Source organism: Gastrolobium bilobum, unplaced genomic scaffold (genome assembly GCF_033153095.1).
Source record: "Gastrolobium bilobum isolate Gb01-03AN ecotype WA unplaced genomic scaffold, APGP_CSIRO_Gbil_v1 utg889, whole genome shotgun sequence".
NCBI classification, from domain to species: domain Eukaryota; kingdom Viridiplantae; phylum Streptophyta; class Magnoliopsida; order Fabales; family Fabaceae; genus Gastrolobium; species Gastrolobium bilobum.
In genome coordinates this window covers 499,965-517,534 of record NW_026898706.1, presented here as the reverse complement: position 1 = coordinate 517,534, position 17,570 = coordinate 499,965, and the positions used below count along the sequence as shown (strand labels likewise).

Here is a 17,570-nt window from a genome sequence, read left to right as displayed (position 1 = left end):
CTCAATTCAGCTTCTAGATGTAAATCCAACCGGTGTTGAAGTCGTAACTGAAGAGTTCCTTCTCGTCGGGGCCGGTGAAGTCCTCAGACCAACAGAGATAAAGCCAAAATAACAATGGAGCAGGAGCCAAGCTTAATTAGGACAAGAAAATTCGAGACAAACTTTATTAACTTGGCCAATTGAAGCTCTGGTTAAACTTGTTACAATTTATGTTTTCCCTTCGTTCTGTGTCTAAAGGTTACGATTTTTCTGTGATAAATTAAAAAATAAAAATAAAAAAACTCTCATATTACATGAAATAAAATTATCCCATACAACACATAAAAAAAATAAAATCTATTTTTTTTTTCTCTCTTCTCCTTAATAGTCCCACCCACTTTTCTTATGCGTTGTTTGGAAAAGTTCGCTTATTGGTGTAGCACTTTAATTCAGTTCATGATTTGGTTTCGGTTCACACGGGATTTTTGTACACCCCTGCCTAGTTGGTATAATGACATTGACGGCAAATCACATAGCATCAACAAAAATGAATGCAAAACATGGTCGACATTTAGCAGAGGAGTAACAGAGACGTTGAAACACTTGAAAACCGTGGGTCACACCCTCAAAACCTGTAATTCACCAAATTATATATCAAACTTCGTAAGCAACACTGATGATCTGTGACTGCCTCTCAAGTACGCGACATTTTGACTTTAAGTGGTACACCTGCTTATAATCTTGTTCATTTGCACTTTTAGAAGAGCTCCATTAATTGCTGGGAGACATCTGCATCAATGTGAGAATCGATATTAATAACTAATAAAGGAAGATTCAAAATACTGAAGTTCAGTCACACATTTTCAAGACACTTCATCAGAAATGGGGTTACAAGATGCAAAACTATATTTTTTTATGATCTAAATTTTAAAATACTAGCTAAACAGAAATTTTTAGTAGTCGGAATGAAATAAAAAGATTGACCTCAAAAAGATTGCTCCTCATTTTTTATTTTTTATTTTGGAAAACAAATTGTTCAACTTCCACAAGATAATAATATTGCTTAATTTTTTCCTGCACAATACTTATCCTAATTAATCTATCTTACTGAACTGCAATTCACTTATCTATTGCAACTGAACCAACCATTTCAAAACAGAATAATAAATCCAACAGTCAATATTAAAAGAGGGAAATGGGTGCAGGGTACCCTGAAGAATGGATGGTGTTGTCTGGAACTCTTGCCAGATATTCTGATAAGCAGCAAGATCCATGTTCAGAAACTTGGCAGCAAGATATGTAGCTCCAGCAGCAATATGATGGGGTTTAAATTGAAGCCATAGAGAGCTCCGAAGCCTGCAAAACAATTTTCAGCATCAGAAGACCATACAATACGCACATCATTACTGCCAGCATTGCTCAACACAATTATAGAGATACAAAATAGTTAAACTAACCATCCCAGGCAACACAAACAGAAGATTCTTGAACAACTTAGCATATGTTCCCACCATGACAGATCATGTCAGCTATTAAAATGAGCAGTAATATGAACTAGATAATACAAATAGTATTCAACATTCATACCAAGTGGAAAACACAAATTTATTAACTGTTCCTTACCAACTAGAAAAGCAGCAACTCAGGAAGAATACTAATCCAAGAATCTGAGCAGGATTGCTGATAAGAGTACCAAACTATAGCATTATCTTATACTCATTTAGAGAATATATCAGACTTCCAGACCCAACTCTTCTGTGGGGGCTCTAAACTCCGAAAATTTATGCAATTAAAACATGAAAGCATGAATGGAGAGCTGCACATAGCAAACAATTGAATCATTCAAAGCAAATGCCACTGCCACATCTTCTCAATATTTTGACCTGGAGAGCCTTTCTACCTTGCACATTGGAATGCTTACAATGAATGCAACTTATTCCACACTACAAAATAATTCTCAAAATCCAATCAATGTCCATGTTGCCCGTGCAAATTGAAATTTAAAAATCATTAAAAATACGAAACATAAAAAAATGGGAGAAAAGAAAAGAAATTTTGAATTACCCTTGCTCTAAAAGAAAAAAATGAAGCAGAAAGCTTGTTGATGATTTTAGTACAAACTTATTGAATTTTTACTACAAGGTTAGCATACATACAAGACACGAGGGCAAATCTATAAAGTTTGATTTTAGTCTGTGGTAGAAAAATATACCCTGTTCTAGCACTTTCATTTGGTTCAAGAGTAGGGAGGTCCTTATTGTGACCTGAGAAAGTAAGAGGAATGGTATTCAGGGTGATGGAACATTATGCCCGATATTGCAAACGACGGTGTCACGTAGTGGAAATAGTGGTTGGGTGCTGCTACCCACCACCACAAGCAAACCTCCGGATCTAAAAGCATGAGTGGTACAAGCAAGCTAACCTCAACCAGTCTAGCACTATTGTTATCAAAACCAAATTTGCACATAATAACCCTATAAGTGGAACAATGTCAGATTATGACAAGAAAATTAGACTGCACAGAACCACTATGTTACAGCCACCTAAGATACCAATTGCACCATTTTTTGATGTGGATCAGAGATAAAAACAGGAACTGGAAACAAAAAGTTCCTCTTTTTCTCATTACCCTTCAATGTTGAGCACAGGAAAAAGATGGAGTACATTATCATTTTCACAGTAGTTGTGAAGAACTTTCCGAAGCATTCAGGGTCAACATTATTGTTTTAAAATACAATCAGAGAAGAGAAGGATAAAAACAAGAAGGGCTGCTCACAAAACACCATAGCACTTGTGCAAAACTTTTTTGAGCAATGGAGGTCTATGTCATCTTTAAGCCAAAAGAAGAATAGAAGGGAAAAGAGGACCTCTGTCCACAGCCCATCCAACATGTGAACATTTGAGCAATTTAACTCCAAAGGAAGCAACCTTTCTTTTATACATAACATATTCAAATTTAGCAGGCTCTCCATACAAACGCGTGACACTGTTCTACAATTAGAATTGATATTTCATGAAGAGGCTGGGCCATTCAAATTATAATAAAGATCAACCACTCCAACCAGTGGCATTTCAAAGAACTAACACTGGCGTTTAAAGAAAAAAACACTCGATGCCAAATGATGTGAAGAATGAAAGCAAAATATGCGCCAGCTTCAGAATAATGCTTGAATCTACAAGGCATGCATCATATACTGGGAATGATATAGGAAAGTACAAAATTTAAATAAGATAAACTGGCTACAACGTTTCTAGACACAAAAGCATTAAACCCCAAAAAGGAAAAAACATTTGCTGAAAAAGAAAATGTTTGCTACAATGTGCATTTTCTGAAAAAATTAGTGCATGCACTAGTTGCACCAGAGCAAAGAAATAATCAATTGGATACAACCACATTTTGTTTGGGGGTACATAAACAGAAATATATTCAATAAACATATTGAAGAGCTTCTATAACTAAGAGAGGAATGACTACAAACATACAGGAGAAGGTATCATCCCAAAATCACATGGAATTACTACTAAAATCATTGATTGATATAGTCAAGCATCTAAGCTTTAGGACATCTATTTCAAAATTAGAACATATAAATGCAAACTAATTGCTTCCCATTTCATGTTTTCAACATCATAAATAATTTTGGCTGCAAGCTAGGTTCACACAGAGGAAGACCTTACAAAATCATTGACTACAATGCCTGACTATCAAGAGTGGATCCCTAGTAATGTTAAAACTGAAAAATCAATTGCTAAAAGGAAGTAAAGTTCTTACAATTTTGAGTTATTTCCTGTTCCCAATGAGCCAGTCAAATCTTAAATTACAAATTTAATAACTAGACTTAATGTCAATGAACAATGAAACAAGTAACCATTTAAAAGGGCGGAAAATCTAAGAGATTAACAGGACCAAGATAATTAAACTTTTGTTAAAAAAATGGTAAGGCTAAAATTAGAATAATAATGAAGGCCCAAGATGCTCAACACCTAATGTAAAAATTTAAAGAGTTTAACTTTGATACATTGTCAGTATAAAATTTTGAAAATTGTCATGCAATCATTTTTGACACATCATTAAGAAGGTAGTTGTCATGGTCAAAATCTCTTCCTCATATGTCAACAAATGACCGGATGAAAGTGTAAAAAGGCTTATACGTTATAAGTGGATCAATATTAAGCCCAAATTAAAACACCTCGGAAAAAGAATTAAACAAATCTAAACTTATCCATTTGAGTTTCCAAAAAATTCAAAGTGGCTGGAAATCAGGGAGAAATTAAGACAACTCGCACAAACCCGAAAGTTGGCTGGCAATAATAGTGACCACAAAAAGATAATTTTATTAGCAGCTGATGCACGAGAACAGTTTTCCTCCAAATCAATTTATAGACCAAGTGGAAAGGTTTTCTTTCATTAAAGGAAAAGAGAATAAACAAAAACACAGCACCAGCAGAAGGACTCTGTCAAGTGAAAACAAACCAGCAGCAGAAAAGACCTCTGTTTTCCTCTACATAATAAATTGACGGTAGTTGGAAAGCCCAATTTTGATTAATGGGTAATGGCTAACCAAAATCTGTTCCTGACAATAAAAAATTCGGTCTATATTTGAACTTCAGACTCTTGCTTCTTTTTTTCCTTCCTGTAGGTTTTTTATTGTCAAATCACTTCTATGATCTTTTTTCCACCCACGTTTACTAAATATTAAAGAGAGCACATTTGGCTAATGGTAATCAGCTTAAACTACAAGGCATTGAGGGTTAGACAGAAACTCTGGGTTAGGGGCTTGGGACTCTTGTAGCTATCTTGGATAGCCCAAAGAAGAGTTGATAGGACATATTAAAGGTAAAACAATCCATTACACATCAGTAGTTCACTTCAGATGGAAAACAAAACTTTCCATGAACAGCATATCAATCCGCCAGCTAAGAATATCATACAGGCCAGCACGCTAATCTTGTGAATATCCTGCAGTTATATGCATGCCAAAAGAATCAATATCCCATGACAGAATAACTACACAGAGAAGTTCGGCTAAAGAAAAATATTGAGAGAATCAAACACTATTCTGAACCAAAATTTAGAAGGGGAGACAGCAAGGTATCTTCCTCAGCCACTAGATTTCCAGATCTCAAGACATGCTATTGCTTGAGACTTAACACCCAACACCCCATGACCTGTTTCCTAGACTATGTTTTTTCATTCCAGTCACTCTGATAGATAACGAGAGGCTGCCAGTCAGAACCAATGAATGGGATATCTGAAGGGGACACCAGCCAACAGCTCAGAACATATACAAATTTGATTTGAGCCACAACTAGTTTTTCCCTCAAATGAATGGCTATAAACAAACATCACCATTGCAATCATAAAGGTATAAGATTAAAGATTACGAAAACTCACCCTTCACTGACCAAGTTTAATGCCAGATTCACCAAAACAGTCTTTGATAGACCTAATTTGTTAAGAACAGAAGTAAGAGGTGCATATGGATGTTGCACATTGAGTTCAAAATTTAGAGTAGTAAGTATCAACTGTTCAGCCTCAAGCACCCGCTCACGATACTGTTGAAACCAATCCTGTCAAACAACTCAAATCAAGTTAATATAAATGAAAATTACAGTTGAAGTTTAACTAGTATTCAACTATAAGCCAGACAGAAGGACCTATCTAAATTGACTTACTTGAGCTAAAATCATATTCGAAACATGATATCTATCCAAAATTTCATGGTGAATTGGCAAACATATCCAAGGGTAATTTTATAGACAGACCAGGCATATCCATATACAAATTAATAGAGGCTATTATTCGGTAGAGGTGGCAAAGCAGGTCAACCCGTATCGTCTATAACTTACAAAAACCGGGCAAGGCAGGTTGACCCACTTTCTCAAAATAGATTGAAAACACCAACCCACCTTTTTTTATGACGGGTCAACCCACCTAAATAACAATTAAAAAAACTAAAGAATAAAACCCTTTCTTCTTCTCATGCCCGAGCGCAAAAGTTTCCATCAGAATGAAGCCAGTTCACACGCTTGACCCAGTGAATTCAATAATTTGCAATATTGACACAAGATTTCCTACTCTTCACAAATTCCTTAAAAAGATAATAATTTAAAATATTAATATTTAATAAATTGTTCCAGGAAGAAAAATTCAAACCAAGATTATATGGACACACTTCACTGTTGTCCCCACATTAATTCTTATATGTTGTCATCACCACATTGATTCTGATATAGTGGCGCCGCTTCAATAGCAAGGGTGATTATCATGTGTATTTACTCTTCTGACCTCTTCTGATTCAACTCCTCCTTTGCCATCCTTTTTAACCTAGTTTTCATCGAATACGGCTTTCTCAGATTTCAAGTAATCTCAGAGGCAGCTTGATCGGATCTCGGAGGTTTCAGTCCATTCTAGACCAAAATCACCAATTTCTTTCATGGAACAATTATCAGTCACCTAGAGGCTTTACTACAAAGGTATTATTTGTCTCCTCAAAGCTTTTAGTTCAGTTTTTATGAGTGGTGTGCATGTTTAGGTCGTTGAAGCTGTCTGCTGCAGAGAATCATAGGTCTTCTACGAAGGTTTCTGTGCTGTGTGCATTTGTCTGGTGAGAGTGGTGCCTACTAATTCGTAGGTTGTCATAACCGTCTGCAGCAGCAAGCACGGAAGGGGAAAGAAATCATAGAATTGGGTGAAAAAACCCTAACCCAACAGACCACTAGCCCCACCCCAACCTGTTATAACCCATATTTTATGTGAGTCAGGTTATATTGTTGGGTTAATTTTTGTGACCCAACACGTCAAAAGTGACAGGTTAAAAAAACTGACCAGATAGGTCAGACCTGTTTCGCGAACCCTATTATTTGGTGTTTTTTCCAAGTCTTCCACAGTTAACATAATATAAAAGAGGATGAAATTCAAGGTAGTTTGAATTGTACTCACAAGAGGAAACTGGTAGGACAAAAGAGCAAAGTCCTGTTTATGTAAGATTTCATAGGATGCTCTCAACACTTCATTCAAAGGGCGTGGAGATTCCTCTGACTTTGCAGCAAGAAAAAGAGCAGCAGTAGCAATCAACTGCAGCAAAGATCAAAATTAATAAAAACACAGCTTGGTTATACAAGTGCAACTTGAAGGAACAAATTACTCATACCATTGCACAATTATTTAAATAAAATACCAAGCACTAACACCATCATACAGATCCACAACAAAATTTCTGTGCATATCTAATCCTAGAAAAAATTCCATGAATGTTGTAGTTTTCATTGAAGTATTTAGGGAGAAAGTTAAAACATGTATTTAGAGCAAGAGGACAATTTAAAACTCACAAATCTGTCATGGCAAGCATGTGATCGTCGAACAAAAAAACGATGGCACAGAACCATGGCTGTCCCAATGGTGGTTTGAGGCCTGAAAAGGAACATGTGATAATTTTATGCTGGTACTAACTAGTATCAGGAAATGAATTAAATCCACGAACCAAGATCATATAAGAATATAACTAGTTAAGTTCTCTTAAAACAACTATAACCATGTGGTCAATGATGTGAGTCTTACAGCTCAAGCCGCATTCCAAGATTCTGAAGGAAGGCACAATAGGAGTACCGCAAGTATGTCTCATGACGTACATCAATACCATCTTTTCTTGATGGAGAGTATCTATCAATCTCATCCCTTGACAAAAAGACTGGCTTATCATCTTCGAATATAGAGCAATCACCCTTGCTACTAGCTGATGTAGAGGTATCAGCATTGGATATTGTAGGGGGAGCTTGAAAAATACAGGATGAGGGTATATTGTTATGGACTGTGGAAGGAAGATAGTATTTCTGGCTTTCTTCCCAAGCAGGAACTGAATATTTTCTCCTTTTCAAAGATAAGGGGACAACATCACACTTAACATAATTAGCATGATCCACCTTGTAAAAATTAAGGTTGTCATCATAAATGTTATAATTCTTGTCATAATAATTGTTCCTGCTTCTTTTTCTATTGGTGTTGCCAAAGTTGTTTCCATCATAGGTGGACCAATAACCACTACATAAACTACTATCTTCTGCTTGAAAATTCTGCACAAAAGACATAATTCCTGCGAAATCATATAAACCAATAAAATTAGACATACAATTACATGCACTTATAATCTCATCACAACAATGTCAGGGATAACAAACAAAACAAATCATTTGTTATTTTATTTGTATGCTGCAATAAACCACCACAACAATAAAATTCCGATTTCATCATAGGCCCTCTGGCAAGTAGTGTTCAATTATAAGAGAAAAAAAGTTTAAAAATAACAATTCTAGCCATAACAAACCCAACTAATATTTATAACGAACTATGATTTGATATCGATTAATAAATCATCCATATGAGGGTGTTTTGCATTCCCATGATAGATTATGGCGGGAAAAAAAATTGTCTTTGGAACATAAAAAGTCCAGGAACTGAAAACCTAGTATGTCATCCCAAAATAACCACACAAAAAAACACACACAATTACTATATGATTTATAGCATCTGATGCGAAAGAGAACCAAAAATAAACAGAACTGGAAATTTAACTAAGCGAATCTGGTCGAACATGAATTTTGAAATTAAACAAAATCATAAACTAAAACAATCGTGAAAGAACAGAATTGGGAGGCACACCTGAGAAAGCAGCAAAACCGATCTGGTGAATTGAGATTAAAGAGAAATTAGGGCTTTAAAAAGAACGGATGAGGAATAGCTTGTATTTGAAGCTCAAAAAGCAGAAAAGGAAAGATAATCTAAAACGGCAAGCAGTATCGACATTTTAAAAGTTTGGTCAGCATGCTCAAGCTCAACCGCTTTTTGTTTTGCCCTTGTTACCTACTACTTTTCTTTCTTTCTTTCTTTCCATCGATTTATATATTGGAAAAAGTGTCTATACATTTAAATTACACAACTTACATTCTTTCACTCTCACAAAGAGGTGGGACCCACAACTTTATTTTTTTTGTCAACTCTCTCTCCTCCTTTATCTATCTCTTTCTCTCTCTTAAAATGACACAACTTTACATCCTTCAAAATTATACACACTTTTCCCTTATATATTTGTATATAAAAAAAGGGTAAGTTTTTATAGTATAGGTGATAATATTATCTCTTATATATACATAAACGTATATGACCTAATGTGAAAAAAAAAGAAAAAAAAAACATAAACATCGTATGTTTCTAGGGAATAAGAGATAATTTTATCTCTTACAACTAAAGAGATATTAAATCCAAAAAATATAAGAAGAAAAAAGTCAAAACCCATGTTATTAGCTGCATAATTTTTACCTTTATATTTTTTATTATTATTTACTCTTTAGGTAAAAAATTTCATCCAAATCTATATTTAATATCATTAAATATTGGATCAGTATATTCATTTTGCCTCATAAGTATTAAATAAATTATAAAAGAGGTAAGTGATTAAAAAAATAAGAGTATCAATAATATAAGAATAAATTATATTGAACTTTTGAACTTTTCCTTTACAACAAATTAAAATATAAAAAGATTGTTGTGAGAGATAATTTAAATTTTAAGCAAATAAGTTAATGAGATATATGATAATTGCACATAGAGAAATTCTATTCAACATACACTGAACTTTATATCCCAAAAAAAAAAATTAACGTTATGATAAAAAAAAAATATAAATTGAAATGAATGTCGTTATGTTATAAGAGCACTCTTGTGCTTCTTAAATAAGGATTAGAGACGATGTAAAATTTTTAGTTTTTTATTTTTTGAAAAGTAAACATATTTGTTTATAATTTTTTATTTCTATTATTTTAATCTTCAATTTGTTTTAAATATTAGTTTTAATTATTATTAAAAAATTAAAAACTAAAAATTTAAACCATTAGGATAATTAATATGTTAGATGTCATATATAATGCAATGTCATTTTTTCTTTAGCAACCATCTACTTGTATACTAGTAATATATTCGAATACAACAACTAGCAAGCATAACATGTGATCAAGGTTGCACACAAATCCTCTATTTGTACAGGTCATACACCTTCAATAGCTTTTCAGTTCCACATCGAGGCAAGTCTTTTCATTTTTTAATTTTTGTAAAAATAAAGTTCAAAAAGCCCTATGCGGATTATTCTTTTATCACTTATTCCCTAGTATTTTTTTTTTCTAATGGTTTATCTAGCTTGTGTTTTATTTAATGTTCATGGGGGGAAATGGACATACTAGCCCAATATTTAAGAATATTAAAAGTAGATTTGGATGAAAAAATTATAGAAAAACAAGTGATACAAAAAATTATTTGAGGTAAATGATTATGGCAATGTTTTTTTTTTAACTTTTCCCTTATTTTTATTCACATATTTTCCTATGGAATATTTTTGCACGTACACAAAAGCCATCCAAAGATACTACTAACAGTTTGCACTTACAATTTATTAATCTGAGAAGCTTATAGCTAACGATATTAAAGAGTAGATTTAAATTTCTATTCTAACACATTTGTGATTTCAATGGTATTGTCGGAGAGATTGCCAATTTTGCTGCTTATGCATTTGCTCCAGCTAGGTCACCCATCTTGGTGCTCTTAGCATCGTTATCAGGCATGATAAAAATTTAGCGCCAAATTGATGCTTGATTGACTCTTGGTAAATTTTGATTTGTGATGTTGTCTTGCAGTGCTGCTCTTGCTCATATTATTTTATGGGAGAGGCTACATATATTTGGAATTCCTGATTGTGCTTTGTGTATTGTCGGGTATACGACAATTATTCTGCATGCACCTCAATAACGGTTAATTTAATCAGTGAGAGAAATATGGAATCTTGTTATGGACATAGGTAGCCATGTTCCTACCTGAAATATTACTCTCTTTACTCAAAATATCATGCTAACAGGTCTCTGGCTCAATAGTCAAATCTCCTAACCGTGCAGGAAAAAAGATCACGATGCAATACATAAAGTTAACAAATGCCAACAAGAAATTTGTAATTGGATCAAACTTCTCAATTCAACAGGGCATAATGGAATTTTTAAATATTTATCACTATCCCCCCTACAGAGTATGCAGAAAAACAATCTGCTATTGTTAGCAGTGACATCACCCATGTCCTCATTTTTTACTCAAGAAGATAATGATCAAAACTGGAAACATTAGTAACTATGGCACACATAACTTTCCAATGAGAAGTATACGGGAACCAACAAAATCATATGGTCTTTCAACAAGTGACAAATGATTTATCTTGCTTCAAGGCTTTACATTTGGGAACATGAATACAAGAATAGATGTTAACGAACGGAAGTTCAATACTTCAATATAGCATATATATATATATAAAAAGGAGAGTTCAATGTCAAAACTTCGCTGATGTGTCATAAATGTTTTAATTTTCCATGTTATCATAGTATGCAGCTTTTCTACATCACTTTCACGTCAGATTCTAAGGCAAAGAGACAGAAACAAAGCCCCAACCAAAAAAAATAAAAATTCCCCGAACATCATCCTGGCATCTTCATATTAAAAAACCAAAAACCCTCTTCTTTTTTTGGCACATAGATTAGTCAATCACTGTATTTTTGTTTTTGAATGAAAGAGTTCTTGCAATGTGTGATTGCTCCTTGTATTGCATTATTCATCTCTTCCACCGTCGAAGTGTCACCGGATAATATCCTACCGGAAAGCATACCGGAGTGGCTCGGCGATGATCTCGTCGATGAAGGACAGCTAGAAACGACGCTTTTCCTACGGAGAGGATATCTCAAGTTTCCTGAGAAAGAATGAGAAACCACACTCTTTGTTTCTTTCCTCTCGTTAATTTCCTTCGTGGATATCTCTGTTTTGGTGAACAGAGACGGCACTGTTCTCTGTTGTTCTTGTTGCTTCTGTTTGAGTGACAGCTTCTCGTACAATGGCTTCACCTTCTTCGTATACTTCCTGATAACCTCTTTGACAGTGTTGCTCATGCGCTTCACCGAGGACCCAGAAACGCTTTCTGGGTGGGGGGTCTTGGGGTTATGTTTGCGGAAAACAGAGGAGAATCTTGAGAAGGAGAAGTGGTTGGTGGTGGTCTTCTTGTTGTGAAGGCGCTTGAAGTCGTCATCCTCTGTTACTGTTACGGAGCTGGGACGAAAGGAGTCATCGCAGTCAGGGAATAGAGCGAGGTCGCTGGTGAAGGAAGATTGTGAATCGGTGGAGTCGCGAGCGGCGGAGGAGGTGGTGGTGGAGGTGGAGGTGGAGGAGGAGAGGAGGAGATTGCGGACCATGGAGATGCGGGGAGAGAGGTGGAGAGGGAGGAGTCGGCCCTTGTAGAAGAGTTCATCGGCGGGGGAGAATGATTTGCGGGGTGAGATGGAGATGGTGAACTCGAAATCTGAGGAGGAAGATGATGACGATGAATGAGATGGTGATGGTGGAAGCGTGTAGGATTTTGCTTCTTTCCCTCCTCTTGTTCTCGCCATCTCTACACTACACTGCATGGACAGAGTTTTGAGACTTTTGAGTTTGAGTGTTGGTCACTTCGATTGTGCAATTAATTTATAATACTCTGAGGAATGGTCAACGCTTCTGAACTAAATTATAGCGCAGGGGTGGCGAGTAATCAGGACGCTCCCCCACTTCCACCGCGTAAAGTATAATCCATGTTTTTGGCAATTTTTTTAATTAAATAGCCTTTTTTCTTGATACATTAATTGTGATTAGTATATTAATTAAATAGCCTTTTTGCTTCATTTTCTTTTTTTGATTGTGATCGTTACATTAATCCACGCGTAAAGTATAACTTTTGATTGCACCAATCACAATTAATATACCAATCACCGATCATTTCGAAGGCCATAACTTTTGATTCAAATATTAAAATCAAATTTGTTTATTTATTTCACGTAACTTTTTGAAATTTACGCAATGATATCTCATTTGACATATTTTATCTCTCACAAACATCGTTCGAATTTATAACAATGGTATCACAAACAATTAATATATCAATAACCAATCACAATTAATGTACCAATCAAAATTAATTGTGATCGGTACATTAATTGTACCGATCACAATTAATTTAAACAAATTAATTCAAATGTAATTAAAGTAAATTTAAACAAAATACATCAAATTATAAATTTATATCTTAAATATAATTATATTTCAGGAATTTACTTAAATTTATATAATCCGTAAACATAATTTTTTTGTTATTTTGAATTTATTTTTTAAAATTAAAAGTTAAATAAAATTTATATAAACATGAATTTGTTTGTCATTCACTTATTCTGTTGGATTTTTTATTATATTTATTATATATTTTCATATAAATTTGATTCAATTTTTAATTAAAAATAAATTTAAAATAATAAAAATCAAAGTAGGTTGAAAGTTTATATTTATAGATTACACATATATAATAGTTCATATTGTATAATTATTTCTGAAATTCAAATTTATAATTTAATGTATTTTAGTGATTTTGTTTGAAATTGCATTTATGATATATAATAAAGGGTTCGTTTTTTCTACGGTCACTGCAGATAAGTTGTCTGCAGTAAACCCAATACGATGTCGTTTTGGGGCAGAAATCATGGTGTTTTTATTATTTTAATTTATTTTATAGTTTTTATAATTATAATTTTTAATTTTTCAATTTCAAAACGACGTCATGTAAATGCAGATAACTTATCTTCATTAAAGAAATATTTTTCTGTATAATAAATATAAAAATAGGAGTATGATAACTAATAACAGGTGTTGGTTTCAACATTCACCAAACGAACTTTAAAAATATAATTATTATTTTTTTTATAACAAAAATATAATTTTATATATTATATAATTTTATATAATAAATATAAAAATATAATTTTATATATTATATAATAAAATTTATATTTATTATATAATAAAAGGCTTTAATGTTTCTACAATGAATGTCAATAATATCTATGTTTACTTTCAAAATGACATCGTTTTGAGTTGAAAAATTAAAAAATTATAATAAGAAAGACTATTATAACCTAGAAATAAATTATAATTACAAAAATACCTTAATTTCTGTCTCAAAACGACGTCGTTTTGGGCTCAATATAAATAACTTATCTACATTGGCTGCAAAAAAATGAACTCATAATAAATATAAAAATAAGAGCATTATAACCAACAAACAAGTGTGACTTAGTGTAACATTCCCTGTAATAGGTTACATCGAGGATATCACACTATTTCTTTATTCTTATTTTAAATAAAAGAACGACAATTATTCTGAGATTCTAACGTAGCGAATAAAACTAAGGTATATGATAAAGTATTCTAAAAATTGAATTATATATATGACTGAGTCAATTATATTGGTTTGTTGTCTCTAAACTATTTTACATCAAATAGGAACTTTAACTAAGCTTGTATACACGATCTTCGTGAACTCTGTATGCTCCTCATAATCTTTAATCATGGTGCTTCATCTTATTCCAAAGATTCATATGCTGGCATTCTTACTTTCTAGAAAGGTTAAACATAAAATTGCACGTGAAAAAAATATCAGTAATATTGAGGTTTACTGATTATAACCATTCCAGCAGCAATAATGAAAAATATCATTCTCTCAAGTCAATTTATAAGGATAAAATAATTACATAAATAATCACATGTAATAAATTGTGTAATATTTAACTGAAGCTACCCAATTTTTTTGGATCTCTGAATGTGAAAAGTTCTGTATGGCGAAACTCAAGCCATAATAAGGCGTCTCTTATCCTATAATCATTATGATCCCCTCGTGGGTCAATTACATTAAAATCATACAGTTAAAATTTTACACATTCTCGATCTTGATATTCATTTGTATCAAAGGAATTTCTTAGTTCTATAGTCTTGATTTTAAATCATGCTCATAACTGATATAAAATTGAATCCATAAAAAGCAAATATAACAGATAAATCAAAATAGTAGAAGAAAATATTTGGACAAAGCAACAACATCTTCACAACTTTTAAAAGAAATATCTTCGGAAATATCAACTTTAAATATTACCTTCCTCTTTATTTTCCCCACTTTATTCTTTATGTATGTCACTCCTTCTCCTTCCTACTTCTCACTGTTTCTCTCGTTTCTTCCTTTCTCCTCTATTTTCTTTTCTTTACTCAGTTTTCTTTCGCTTTTCTATTTTCCTTTCTCTGTTCTCACTCTTTTTTCTTTTCTTCTCTCTCGGTTTCTTACTCTCTTTTTTTCTTCGTCGGGTGTGTACCTATTTATATAGATAAATATTCTGACTCGATTGACTAAAATAATTATTGCATATAGTTAGATTTTAACAAAACTAACTAAAATTTAGTTAAAATGTAACTAACATTTAATTAAGTAATATCATTACCTAAAAAAATATTAGATATTTTTATCTCTCTGTTTTACATGATGTCTACACATGGTACTGTTTCATTTTATTAAAATTTATGGGAATAACATTTGTCATTTTAAAAGATATAAGTTTATATCATTTTAGATCCTAACCGTTGATTTCCATCCATCAACGGTTATAATTTATTGGATCAAAATTATTAATTAATTAATAATAAATTTGGCCCATTAAGTTTGACCTAATAGATTATAACCGTTGATGGACGAAAATCAACGGTTAGGATCTAAAATGATATAAGCTTATATCCTTTAAAATGATAGATATTTTTTCCAAAATTTATATGGCGCTACTGCGCCATTCTTGTGACGCAATATGGCGCTTTTAGCATCAATTTTATACCAACAATTTTTTTAGTGCTTTTTGCACGATATTGTTCATATGAACAATACAAGTGAACAATGTGTGTGCGCGCGTGTGCGTGTGGCATGTGTGTATATATATAGGAGTAGGATTCTTTGACACCGGTGTCAAATTTAAAGTTTGGCACCTCATCTGAGAGCCGTTAGATCAAAAAATATCAATGGTGTCACATATTTACAAATTAGAGTCGTTGATCTTTTTTTATCTAATAACTCTCAGATAAGATAAGGTGTCAAACTTTAAATTTGACACCGGTGTCAAAGGATCTTACCCTTATATATATTTATTTATATATACACACGTGAAATCATTAAATATGGGGAATCATAACCATACACATGTCATTGTTGTACGTAAAGCGGCTGTAGAAATGATTTTACCCCTCTCTCTCTATATATATATATATCTATATATATATAGGTAGGATCTTTTTACACCAGTGTCAAATTTGAAATTTGACACCTCATCTGAGAGCCGTTAGATAAAAAAAGATCAACGACCCTGATTTGTAAGCATGTGACACCATTTATCTTTTTTGATCTAACGGCTTTAAGATGAGGTGTCAAATTTGAAATTTGACACTGGTATCAAAGGATCTTACCTCATATATATATATGGGAAAATACTTTATCATGTTGTTGGAGAAAGTATTTCTCATGTCACTCATACATCGATACGTGTGCTTTGTTTTTATTTTATTTCTTAATGGTGGGACCTACCTTAAACATGTGTGTGTAGGAAATTTCTTTTCTTATGTGAAAGGAGAAAAACAAAGCCATATATATGATATACATATATATATATATATGGGAAAAACATTTCTCAAGCTGCTGGAGAAAATTTATCTCCGGCCACCCCAAAACTACGTCGTTTTGATTATTTATTTTCTTATATGTCTTGATTCACCTTTGAATGGTTATGATTCCCCTTTTCTCTCTCTTCTTTTATCACCATTGATCCATCTTTGTACAGTTATGATTTAGTAGCCGGAGATAACTTTATCTCCGGCAGCTTGAGAAATGACTATATATATATATATTGGATATTACACTTAACGCCCCCTACTGAAAAACAAATTACCACAGATACCAAACCTGAAAAATGGAATTCCAAAAGCCCTAATGGAGTCAAATAGCCTAAATTAAGTTAGTTCTATGCATATCCTTAGCAAATCCAAAGTGAGGCATTCTTCTGTATGTTTTCCCTTTCATCCTTGTATCATTTTCAAACTTATAGCAAAAACTTACAAGTTTTTTTTTTTTTTTTTTTTTCCGGTAAACTACGAGGTTTTTTTTTTTTTTTTTGATAAATAACTACAACTTTTAGGTTGAGCTATCTACATTGACAGCTTCTTCTTTTTTTCAATTAATTTCATATTAGAAAATTTCGTTGTTATTTCTTGTATTTCAATTACAATATCAACAATTATACAATGTTATTAAGGATAAAAATATGAAAATCGCATAGTATTATATTGGGGATATCTGATTTTAATTTCAATTAATTATGGAAATCATATATCATCATATTGATGATATCTTATTCTAATTCTGCAGATATTATTTCTTATATTGTACTTATATTTTACATGTACAATATACAAAATAAAAATAATAAGCCTTGTGTTGAATAATGAAAAATATATAATATTTTTTAAAATATTTATCATATTTTTATTTATTTAAGTTTTATTTTTTATTCTTTAATTTTTTTTCAAATCTTTCTTCTTCTCAATCTTTTAATATTATGATTTTAAACTGAGTTCAAAAACTCATAAAATACAATTACTTTTTATGAAAGAAACTCAAATTAAATAA

The 17,570-nt window shown here is 32.5% G+C and overlaps 2 protein-coding genes across 6 annotated transcripts; both read right to left on the bottom strand.

The window, feature by feature from the left end:
• Window positions 1-214: 214 nt before the first annotated feature.
• Window positions 215-8,822, bottom strand: LOC133318545 (cyclin-T1-3-like). Of its 5 annotated transcripts, XM_061520547.1 has the most exons (8): window positions 8,639-8,822; window positions 7,541-8,072; window positions 7,312-7,393; window positions 6,923-7,057; window positions 5,375-5,550; window positions 1,190-1,335; window positions 709-768; window positions 215-611 (listed from the first exon to the last, which is right to left on the bottom strand). In XM_061520547.1, the coding sequence occupies exons 2-7, from the start codon at window positions 8,065-8,067 to the stop codon at window positions 737-739; spliced, it is 1,098 nt and encodes a 365-aa protein (XP_061376531.1). In that variant the 5' UTR covers window positions 8,068-8,072; window positions 8,639-8,822; the 3' UTR covers window positions 215-611; window positions 709-736. The 5 variants fall into 5 exon arrangements, 3 of the variants coding, with proteins under 3 accessions (XP_061376531.1, XP_061376530.1, XP_061376532.1); XM_061520546.1 differs by having other exon boundaries at window positions 215-768; XR_009752482.1 differs by lacking the exons at window positions 215-611; window positions 709-768 and adding an exon at window positions 1,603-1,795 and having other exon boundaries at window positions 1,200-1,335.
• Window positions 8,823-11,547: 2,725 nt separating this feature from the next.
• On the bottom strand, window positions 11,548-12,444 carry LOC133318539 (probable membrane-associated kinase regulator 1). Its single transcript, XM_061520539.1, has one exon. It carries the CDS (start codon window positions 12,442-12,444, stop codon window positions 11,548-11,550), a length of 897 nt encoding a protein of 298 aa, XP_061376523.1.
• Window positions 12,445-17,570: the final 5,126 nt, after the last annotated feature.

Coding starts and splice junctions, on each gene's coding strand:
- LOC133318539 (XM_061520539.1), bottom strand. CDS start 12,444: ATGGCGAGAACAAGAGGAGGGAAAGAAGCAAAATCCTACACGCTTCCA.
- LOC133318545 (XM_061520546.1), bottom strand. CDS start 8,067: ATGTCTTTTGTGCAGAATTTTCAAGCAGAAGATAGTAGTTTATGTAGT. Junction 5,551..6,922: donor TGTCCTACCAGTTTCCTCTT/GTGAGTACAATT, acceptor GTTGTTTGACAG/GATTGGTTTCAACAGTATCG. Junction 769..1,189: donor AACACCATCCATTCTTCAGG/GTACCCTGCACC, acceptor ACATTGATGCAG/ATGTCTCCCAGCAATTAATG.